Here is an 11,217-nt window from a genome sequence, read left to right as displayed (position 1 = left end):
TTATTTAAATTTAAATAAAATTTTAATTTTTTAAAATAATTCAGTAACTGTGGGATTCAGCTTGTGCTTGCGCTGCGGCTTTTGGGCTGTTAAACGAGATTTCAAAGGCCTGAAAAACGAAAAGAAAAGAAGAGTGACAGAGACAAAGGATGACAAGGTCAAGCAACTAGGCAGCGATGGTAGTCTCTCTGCGAATCATCCAGCTATCCGAGATGTTGGACTTCCTTAGGGCAAAAAGCCTGCAGTTTCACCCTTTCTTTAGCTATCAGCAGTTGTAAAGGTAGAGAGGGAAGGGACATCAAACCACTCTCTCCCGCCAACAAAAGACAACACCAGAACACTCGACCGTTACATGGGAACGACAAAGCTTACCTTAGGTCTCCTCAAGAACACCAAAAATCCAAAGCTAGCATGGCAACTCTTCAAGCGAATTCAGTCTTCATCCACAGATTCTTCCTTTCTTCCTTCAGTACCCACCATTTCCCGCATCCTTATTCGTTCGAATATGCTCCAAGAAATCGACCATCTTCACCACCTTCTCTTATCCTCACAACCCCAACTAACTCCCCTTTCTTCCCTCATTTCCCTTGTTAAACTTTTAGCTAGATCAGGTTTCTTTGATAGAGCATTTTCCCAATTTCAATCCATCAGAACAAAATTCCCTCAAAACCCACCTTCCGTATGTTTGTATAATGTTCTCTTTGAATGTTGTATTAAAGAAAGACGTTCAGATTATGTGCTTTGGTTGTATAAAGATATGGTCGGTGCCGGTGTTTCTCCACAGACTTATACTTTTAATCTTTTGATTTGTGGGTTATGTGATTTGGGTCATTTGGACGACGCTAGAGAGTTGTTTGATAAAATGTCTGTGAAAGGTTGCGTACCGAACGAGTTTAGTTTTGGCATTTTGGTTCGTGGGTATTGTAGATTCGGGCTTGCTGATAAAGGGGTGGAGCTTTTAGATGACATGAGAAGATTTGAGATTAGGCCAAATAGAGTTGTGTATAATACTTTGATTTCAAGTTTTTGTAAGGAAGGGAAAACTGATGATGCTGAAAAATTGGTAGAAAGAATGAGAGAGGATGGTTTGTTTCCAGATGTTGTGACATTCAATTCTAGGATATCGGCTCTTTGCAGGGCGGGTAAAATTCTTGAAGCATCAAGGATTCTTAGGGATATGCAAATAGATGAAGAGTTGGGGCTACCTCGGCCGAATGTTATAACCTATAATCTAATGCTTGAGGGGTTCTGTAAGCAAGGGATGCTGGAAGAAGCGAAGACCTTGGTTGAGTCTATGGAGAAAAGAGGTGATTTGATGAATTTAGAGAGTTATAATATTTGGTTGTTGGGGTTGCTAAGGAATGCCAAGCTATTAGAGGCTCAATTAGTTCTTAAAGACATGATATATAAGGGTGTAGAACCTAATATTTACTCATATAATGTCGTGATGGATGGACTATGTAAGAATGGGATGCTTTCTGATGCAAGAATGGTGATGGGTTTTATTATAAGCAGTGGTCTGTCTCCCAATACAGTAACTTATAGCACTTTACTGCACGGGTACTGTCGAAAAGGGAGGTTATATGCAGCAAATAGTATTCTACATGAGATGATGAGAAATGGTTGTTTCCCTAATACTTATACTTGCAATATTTTGCTGCATAGCCTATGGAAAGAGGGTAAAATATCAGAGGCAGAAGATTTACTGCAAAAGATGAATGAGAAAGGTTATGGTGTGGATACTGTGACCTGCAATATTGTAATTGATGGTTTGTGTACAAGTGGGAAATTAGAAAAAGCTATGGAAATTGCAAATGAGATGTGGACACATGGAAGTGCTGCTCTAGGTAACCTAGGAAACTCATTTATTGGCCTAGTGGATGATGCTAACTCTAACAAGAAATGTATTCCTGACTTAGTTACCTATTCAATTATAATTAATGCTCTATGCAAGGCTGGAAGGCTTGATGAAGCTAAAAAGAAATTCAAAGAGATGATGGGGAAAAACTTGCAGCCTGATTCAGTTATTTTTGATATTTTCATACATATATTTTGTAAAGAAGGAAAGATCTCATCTGCATTTCGAGTTCTCAAGGACATGGAGAAAGAAGGATGCAACAAGAGCCTACAAACGTATAATTCACTGATACTTGGCTTGGGAAGTAAAAATCAAATATTTGAAATTTATGGACTTGTGGATGAGATGAGAGAAAGAGGGATTACTCCTAATGTTTTCACTTACAATAATATCATTCGGTGTCTCTGCGAAAATGGAAAAATGCAAGACACGACTTCTATCTTGGATGAAATGCTGCAAAAGGGTATAAACCCTAATATTTCTTCTTTCAGGATGTTAATAGAAGCTTTCTGCAAGGCGTGCGATTTTGGAGTAGCACAGGAGTTATTTGAGATTGCTCTTAGTATATGTGGTCACAAGGAAGCCCTTTATAAATTAATGTTCAATGAATTACTTGTTGGGGGACAACTGTCAGAAGCTAAATTGGTCTTTGAAGCTGCACTATATAGATCTTTTCATCTGGGTGGCTTCCTTTACAAGGATCTCATTGAGAAACTTTGTAAAGACAAGAAGTTAGAGGAAGCTAGTGGTATTTTACACAAGATGATTAACAAAGGATACAAATTTGATCCTGCAACATTCATGCCGGTGGTTGATGAATTGGGCAAAAGAGGAAACAAGCATGAGGCTGATGAACTTGCAGAGAAGATGATGGAGATGGCTTCAGATGGTCGGGTGGAGAATAAGATTTATCTAAATGCAAGGGAACCAATCCATAGAAAAGAAATTAAGTTTGGTGGAGATGACTGGCAGACAATAGTGCACAGGTATGGCTGCTATAGCAATGTCTATATGTGTCATTTCTTCACTGGCTTCATTGATCTTTGGTGTGTTTGGTGCTAAACCTAGACAACAGTGAACCTATAGACTATAGTCATTCTTCTTTTAAGTATTAAAATTTATCTTCTAATAGGACATCCATACAATGTCCTGGTTTAATTTTGAGCATGATCTAGCTCTGAAGCAGTCATCAAATTTTTTGCTTTTGTAATTTTTGACCTCTCCTTTAAATTATTATGGTGATAGAATATCCAGCTGCCAATAAAATTGGTGTTGTTAATACTCCAATATTTTGATATATTTTTACTTTTGTAATGGTTTTTGTCTAGTAAGCCATCAGATCCTTTCATGTTTTGCAATCCATCACATTCTGTATATTATTTGGTGTACTTGACATATCTTCTATTGACTATTCTTTCACAGAGACGATGGCAGTGGAATTGCTTTGAAAGCTCTTAAGCGAGTACAGAAAGGCTGGGGTCAGGGAAGTATATCACGTTTGCAGCCCCACAAAAACCAGTTTCTTGATTATTGGGAAGGAGGTGGTTGAATTACCATTGGTTGAAAATTAGTAAGTCCACGAATGACTAACCAGAGGTTTATTTGTCATTCATGGGGATTTGCTAGGCAGTGCACTCATGCAAATTCATTCAATTTAATTTCACTGGCTTTGGGAGTCAGGATTGCACCAGCCTGCAGGCCGATGACGTGGGGTAAGGTTTGATGTACAGATTAGTTCGAGTAAATTCTCTGTGCTTGTGAAATTGTCCTTCACTGCAAAAAATTTTCGGTGGCACCTAATAGCTCCTTCTTTTTGTATATTTGCTCAGTGAAGCATTGTTTTTGGTTCTCGAAATTAGAATTCTTTTTTCCAAGCTCCCCTATCCATTCCATTTGGTATTTTGCAGTACTTCCTGATGCCCTGATGTTCTCTTAGGGAGGCTCAACTTTATTGGTAAATCTCTTGAAGCTTGTTACTCATTCTATGAAAATGTTATTTTTAGCTGGCATATGTTTATATGCAAAATGGAGTTATTTTTGTTGCAATTTTAACATGACCATAAAGACAGAATAAAGAAAACAAAAAGAAGAAAATATTCTCTAATTTTTTTTCTTTTTTAATTTTCTGTCTTTTTGTTGCAGCCTTCAGAGAATGTGTTCATATCAGATTCTAGATTGGGTAACCTCATACTTATTCTTCTTCACCAATGATATGCTAATTTTTGAGGAAGGTTCTTTTTTTTTTGGAGAGAGAGATTTTCTCATCTATTACATTGGATAGAGTTTCATACTACTTTCTCAATGTTATGTGATGAATGGATTAGTGCAGTGCGCTAAAAACCCAGAAGTGAACATGTTATGTGATTAGTGCCTAAAACAGGAATTGAATGTAACCCATGTAGGGATATTGTCAATATGTCAGAAATCTAAGTGTCATCTGAGTTTCGTCGAGGATATCTTTCAACCAGTGGAATATGTTTCCATGAGCACAATCCTTTTCCAGGTTATCAGTTGCCTGTTGGTATGAATATGTTTCCATGAGCAAGATCTTTTTCCAGGTTTTCAGCTAAGGGGCAACTCTAACCTAGCGACCAGATTCCCTTTAGACACAACCTTTTCCACTATAACTGTACCAGGTTTTCCGGGAAAGATTACATTTTAAAACCTTGTAAGACAGGAAGTTTGTCTCTCCCGTTTCAACTGAGGCTAGTAAAGGAAAAGTATGAAGTTACTTTGGAAACTGGTGGATGAACACGTAAAGTAAGTACATTTAATGCAAACCCATGCATACGCACGCATGTTGGATTTCCAGGCTTATAAACACGTAAACATGCTAATTAAGTACATGTAACGAAAATCTATGCATTTATGCATGAGCACACACACGTCAGATTTTCACACGTATAAATATGTGAATTGAGTACAAGCAACGCAAATCTATGCATTCACGAATGCACACGCGCACGCCCATTGTAGCGAGAAAAATAAGAACACTTTACCCCGTAAATAATACATTACATGAATTAAACTGTTAAAATACAAACATATGATAGCATAGCATGAAATGGAGTCTTCTCTCAATCCTCTCTAGAGTCATTTCCATGATTGATGCTAGCCAACTTGCTTATTTTTTATTGCATGAGGGTCTAAAATTCTTGCATCCTAACTCCCTCTATTGACTAAGTTTGCATAATTGTTATATTAATATGGAAATAAATCTTATGATTCCTAAGAAACTGCTAAGGCCATCATATTACTTACACCAGAATCCTAAAAATACATGTCTATCTCTCGGTCCCAGACTCCACAAGGCAAAGGAAACTGATCCTGGTGTTATAATGGGGCAGTGCTACCAAATGAACTTCCTAGACTCGGATGAGATGCTGGATGAAGGGAGATTTTAATTGTGTGGCTTTGAGATGATTTATATATATCTATACACTCCTCAAGGTCAGCATCACATGTCAAAAGAACCCACTCATGGTCATCGTCCAAGTACTTGAGATCGATTTTGCTGAAATCTTCTATATTAAAACGCATTGCAATCTCTTGCTGCAAGTCTCTAAAACCGCAACTTGGTTGCAAGCTGAACCGTATCTTAACTTCTCCAAATGCAGCTTTTACCCTAATGGCACCCCCAGCTCGTATATTCTGGCCACCACTTCTTGGCAATGGAGGTAGAGTCTCGAAACTAGGATGCTCACCAAATGTTTTATGGCTTTGGGATCTTGCAAGAAGCTTTGGCTCCTCTTGATTCAAGGCGTGCAATTCAGCATCACTGAGAGCTCTCTTTAGTGCCCCACCGGGGTCTTCAACCGTGAACCCATCTGCACTACCTAAGGCATTGATGGTGGTGCTATGCTGTTTTGCCCCAGTGGAGCAACAGGTACTTGAACCAGAACTTTGGCTGCATGAAGAAGATGGAGATTTTGGAGCAGCAGCTCCTTGGCTGAACATGCCACTCTCAAGTTGAGTTTCTGATGGCTTTGAATGATTACTGATCTTCAATGATGAAGAAGGACCATTGCCAGAAAAGTTTGGCGAGCTCAGTTCGGGGAAGCTTGAGTAGAACGACCCAATTTGAATGGCACCCTCAGCACCTTGGACTGAGTCAATCACAAGTTGGAGTTTTTTTAGAGAGTGGCCAACCTTCTTAATTTTTCGAGAAGGCCATCGAGTGATCCCATGTTGCCTGCATATCCTTTTCAGGGTAGTGGGGCACACTGCAATTAGAACAAACTCTGTAAGCAACAATCAATGAGCTGGGTACTTTATGCCAGTATAAATACAAATGGAACAAACTGCTAATGCATGGATGCCCAGGGCATTTACACTATCAATGAGGTATAGTGACATAAAATTTATAGTAACAATGTAATGGGAGAAACCATGCTAAAAACATCATAGAAGGCAAGACACCTGCCATTGTTTTCCCCTCATTTAAATCATTCCATAGATATAACTTCCTTCCCTGACTAGATCAAAAGGGTTATTAGACAAAAATGCTGTCATTATAGAGACTTTCTCTAGAGATTTAACTTTTCACTCTATCAATATAAGTTGGGGTGCCTGAACTTATATAACACCCAATACATTGATATACACTCCCTTTCAAATGATTAATAGAAACCATATTTTGACTGAGCAAAAAAAGAATATTGATATATACTAGGCTAAATCAACCTCTATCTTCACGAGGAGCAGTGCTGCTGCCATTCACCAACAATAGATTGCAGAGAAGAGATAGGCCATGGGACAGGCCATGGGACAGATGGATTAATTATGCTTCAATTGTGATAATTATATGAAGTAAAATTATTCAAGCTATATGATCAGTTTTAAATTAGTAGTAGTTACTTTATTGATCAGCAAGTAATATTTAGTTGAATTGAACATAAACTGAAGCAAGAATGTGAGTTATCTAACTGTAATGAAATATTATCCTACCACCAATACTTTTAGCAGCATCTTTAAGACTCCCTGCAAAGTACTGTCGAAGAACCTGCAGGCTGATTGTCTTCTCCATCTTGGTTCGTCTCTTCCCTCCGGCTTTTTTACCAGCTAATAGTCGACGTCCGCCAGAAGAAGAGGAGTCACCACCACCTCCCTCGACACTAGTTTTGGTTCCAGCATTTTGGTGAAGCTGCCCGAAATCTGAAAGTACCTGCTTATTGTATAACTCTAGCTGAGTGTCTTCCCATTGGGTCGTCACCCTGAACTCTTCTTTTGGTTCTTCTTTTTGATATTCCCATGAGACTGAGACACCTTTACCCTTCTGTTGGGCCTCCATCATGTGGGCAATCCATGATGACTCTTCTGGAGAGTTCTCTTTCAAACAAGAAATCCTAAACTGAGTTTCTTCTTTGTCTGATTTCCCATCTGAAGCAACTATCATTTCCTTAACTGGCAGTATCACTTCTTCCTCAAGCTCCTTGTCCACAACTACATGCAAGCTCTGGCAAGCCTGCTGTATAAAGCTGGACAATGAGTTCAGCATCTGCTTTTGTGCTTCGCTGTCATGACAATCTTTGGGCAAGAATAACTCCAAAACAAATTCAACTGATTCACTAAAAATGCTTTGTAGCGGGATAGCTACAGCGCCACGCAACCCAAACATCCTGGCATGGTGAGAGAGTGGATAATTTGTCTTACTGAAGGCAGTTATATCAGTTGCAAAACATTGCTTGTTTATTGTGAATGCTCTGCCAACTATTCCTTGGCCTCTGAACAGGTGGTGCTCGGAGCAGGCCTCAAGGAAGTCCAAAAAACCTTCATCAGCCAGGCAAGCAGCGTCCACGGTGGAAACACAATGGTAGAAGTTCTCGTCAGAATGTCGGCATCCACTTTTACGTTGATTAACGCATGCAGCCCATGTTAGAGCCAAAGGTAGTTTATATGTCTTGCAGACAGATTTTAGAACCTCAACTATCTCAGGCAATGCAGCTTGATACAACTCGTTGTAACCCTGTGAATATAGAGGACTTCTTGAGTCTCAGAAATGAATAATTTAATTTCGAGCAGTTGAAACTAGAGTTTGAAGTAATCATACTTTTACCTCAACACTAGGAGGAGAGAAGTTATGTGAGCTCCTTAGATCAACAGCCTGCAAACAGATACACTTTATTTAGACAAGAAAATGAGGAGAGAAGTTGCTTCTATAGTTCACAGGTGACAAATGAGTAATATTATAAACAAATAAATGACCATTGGAACTTCTGAAAGGTTTTTTATTTATTTAATTTTTCTTTTTTAAAAAAGAAAAGTCAATTACTAAATAACAAATACAACAAAGTTGTAATTATTAAAATCAAGAAAAATCAGAAAAATTAGGGACAATTGCTCCAATTAAATACACAAAATCAGTAACAGTAAAAGGCTTAAGTATAATTGCCACCAGTACAACACATCACATGCAGGAAGCATTATGGAATGAGAAAAATACATATTCAGAAGCAAGAAGAGTTTAGAGACAACTTTTATCGATATATTTAAAAATAAAAGATGTCCTGAAATTCAATATGAAGACTGTATACATTGTGGCAATTAGTTATTAGAGTGTTAAAATGAACCCGTGAGGTTGGTTCCGATTGTTTCCTTTTCATCCCAACTTTCTTCCACCAAAAGTTAATACTACAACATCATAGCTCTTGATCAGTTTACTGATTAAATTATCAGAACTTCAGATGATAAATAAAGAAGAAGAAGCAGAAGAAGAAGAAGAAGAAATAAGGACCTCAAGAGCTTTGCAAACGTGTTCAAGTTCGGGGCGATAATTGATCTTTTGAGTAGTTGTGACAATCTCAACAACACCCAAGCAAGTTCCACTCCCTCGTTCAAAAACAGGAAGAGCAAGAGATCCTCCAACATTGTACTTATGTGCAAACTTAATGCGTGGATACTCATCACTTCTGAAGAAACGAACATCAGGTGTCCACTCAGGCAACTTCCCCAAATATACACGGCCAGGCAACCCAACTGATTCCTTTGAATCCTCCTCGGCAGGGAAGTTATAGGATTTGGAGACATCTCTAAAAATTTCGAGACTCTTGCAATTTGTGTTAAGAAAGTACGGCTGGCCTTCAGTAGTAAGCACATGTTTGCCTTCTCTTTTTACAGGCACCCAGATTTGGATAAGAACATCCCTATCTTTTGTACATTCCTTCAAATATCCAATAGCTTCCATTAGCCTCTCTTTCACAGATGAAGAAGAACCGGATTCTGCTGTTGGGCCTATCCACCATCTACTGCCCAACTCAGTGCCTTCAACTATAAAACTTCCAGGTTGTGATAAAGATGTAGCAGTTCCAACAGCCGCCCAGTTTTGAGATTGACTTTTAGAAAGGTCCTCAATTTTGGGATAAGGAGGGGGAGGAACATTCCTTTCTGTCTCTTCTTGATGCATGGGATGTGAGTTTATAGTAAAAGGAACAGTACTAGACCCAGATACAGGCAAACACTGAGAAGGGTCATTCGGACCACTCGATGATGAAGGTCCAGGCTGCGCAAAGTTGAATCCATCGCTAGTCTCTAACCAGCATCCTTCGAACAAGAGTTCATCCATAAAATCCAAATCCATGGCAGCATCAGACAAGTTCCCGAATGTAGAATTTGGTGTAAATCCACCACCACCATCCATGTCGAAAAACGCTTCAAATTCCCTTCTAACAGAGCCTATATTACATCCGAATTGCAAACACTATCATGACCCGAAACACAAAAGCACAGTAAAGATGAAAAACAAAAAGAGGAACTTCCAGGAAAGATTCCTTTCGCCAGTATCCAAAAACCCAATCTGTCCGAGGCGCAGAAACATCGTTCAACAAAAATTTGTTTTGATTGAACTGCAATCAAAAATGCATTTCAGAGGGAGAAACCTACCATAGTATCACCATAGTTTCAGCCATAGTTAATACAAAAACACATAACTACAATAAAATTATACTCTTCAATTGTACTTGTTCTTTTAAACAACTTAAAATTTTAGTCGACTCTAACAAAATGATCCCCACAAGTCCAACATCAGCTTTCCCCATACAATAATCACAAGCATCATCCTTTGAACTTGTACTATCAATAATTCTAAATTCCCCCTCAAACAAACACAAATTAAAACACCATAGTAAAAAATAAAAAAGAAGAAAACCCCATGGCTTAAAACTCTTTGTTGCATACAAATTCAAAACCTTACCATTAATAGAAAGTTCAAAAAACGAAAGCGACTCACTTTTTTACAAAGAATCTTCCAGAAGAACCCAGTTTGGTACTTTGGGTTTCTCTGTCTGTGTAGTGTTGTACTATAGACTTTGAGTGAAGCAATCTAAATCTTGAGAAAGATGTGGCTCTGTTGAATTAAAGTTCCCTTTGGTTTCCTTCTTACAAAGAACCCAACCGCATAAAAAGGGCTAAAAAACAAGGAGAGAAAATGCAGTACAAAGCAATTTGCATCACAGTGATTTTATCATCATCAGTTCTTTAGGTGGTCTCCTCCTCGGTGGTGTGTTATTATAAAGTATAATCTCAGGCTATGCGCGTGAGGAATCTTCTTCCTAAGGAAAAAATAGGACCCACATCAACAGCCAATCAGATTTTCTCATTCCTCAGTCGATCTTTGCACTGCACCCCAAAGGCAAGTGTGTAAAACGTAACCGTACAAAACATGAGACAAATAAAAAGATGAAAAAAAAAACCAAAAACCAAAATCTGGGTTCTTCCTTCAGACATCAGTCAGTTTAATGAAACAGGGCTTCCCCCCAGAGTTTGAAGCTGAAGCTAACGTTTGAATGTTTCTTTCTTCTTTAAAATTTTTGGGGTTATGTTAGATTGGTTGTCCTTTAGCCTGTTCAGATTCTCTGCATTTTTATTATATTTAACAAAAGGAGTTGTTTATTTGTGATATTTTATTTATTTTTGTATTTTTATAATTACAAAGTAGGTTCCGTGATAGAGATTCTTGCTCAGACCTGTTCTACCGAAATAAGTTCTTTCACTTGACTCAAGATTCTTGGACAGCCACATATGCTAACTTGGGTTTGACCTCTTGATAATGGTTTGGTTTCTTGATAAATTTCTTTCTCTTTTCTTTCTATAATTAGTAAGATGGAGCTCAACCAAAGGATTACTGATCCCTTGGGACTTGACCCCATATGTTTCCTTATAGGGGAAGTTTTGCAGAACATGAATTCTAGAATTGATTTTTCCATTTTCATTCTGACCAAGAAAATGGAAGCAATCCATCTTACTTGAGAGATGAATGGAGGAGAATTGTCACATTTAGATTTTCTTTCCTTTTTTGGTTTGGGAAGAGGATGGAGGGACCATATCTCTCTCTCTTTCTTCTAGTAAGGGGTTAATTCTACCCA

The 11,217-nt window shown here is 38.3% G+C and overlaps 2 protein-coding genes across 5 annotated transcripts; one reads left to right on the top strand and one right to left on the bottom strand.

Annotated features, from left to right (window-relative positions):
* The first annotated feature begins 52 nt into the window (after nucleotides 1–52).
* Nucleotides 53–4,312, top strand: LOC110417514 (Pentatricopeptide repeat (PPR) superfamily protein). 2 transcript variants are annotated; one of them, XM_021429877.2, is made up of 4 exons: nucleotides 53–2,844; nucleotides 3,281–3,570; nucleotides 3,766–3,812; nucleotides 4,001–4,312. In XM_021429877.2, the coding sequence occupies exons 1-2, from the start codon at nucleotides 353–355 to the stop codon at nucleotides 3,405–3,407; spliced, it is 2,619 nt and encodes an 872-aa protein (XP_021285552.1). In that variant the 5' UTR covers nucleotides 53–352; the 3' UTR covers nucleotides 3,408–3,570; nucleotides 3,766–3,812; nucleotides 4,001–4,312. The 2 variants fall into 2 exon arrangements, with proteins under 2 accessions (XP_021285552.1, XP_021285551.1); XM_021429876.2 differs by having other exon boundaries at nucleotides 3,281–3,812.
* Nucleotides 4,313–4,729: 417 nt separating this feature from the next.
* On the bottom strand, nucleotides 4,730–10,698 carry LOC110417513 (protein NLP2-like). 3 transcript variants are annotated; one of them, XM_021429874.2, is made up of 5 exons: nucleotides 10,083–10,698; nucleotides 8,592–9,732; nucleotides 7,914–7,961; nucleotides 6,806–7,823; nucleotides 4,730–6,081 (listed from the first exon to the last, which is right to left on the bottom strand). In XM_021429874.2, exons 2-5 carry the CDS (start codon nucleotides 9,492–9,494, stop codon nucleotides 5,192–5,194), a joined length of 2,859 nt encoding a protein of 952 aa, XP_021285549.1. In that variant the 5' UTR covers nucleotides 9,495–9,732; nucleotides 10,083–10,698; the 3' UTR covers nucleotides 4,730–5,191. The 3 variants fall into 3 exon arrangements, with proteins under 3 accessions (XP_021285549.1, XP_021285548.1, XP_021285550.1); XM_021429873.2 differs by having other exon boundaries at nucleotides 8,592–9,699; XM_021429875.2 differs by having other exon boundaries at nucleotides 8,592–9,529.
* Between the last annotated feature and the right edge of the window lie 519 nt (nucleotides 10,699–11,217).

The sequence above is a fragment of the Theobroma umbraticum genome, unplaced genomic scaffold (assembly GCF_002168275.2).
Source record: "Theobroma umbraticum cultivar Fairchild unplaced genomic scaffold, ASM216827v3 scaffold_50.0, whole genome shotgun sequence".
NCBI lineage: Eukaryota > Viridiplantae > Streptophyta > Magnoliopsida > Malvales > Malvaceae > Theobroma > Theobroma umbraticum.
The sequence above is the reverse complement of the archived record's forward strand: the minus strand, read 5'-3'. Positions and strand labels throughout refer to the sequence as shown.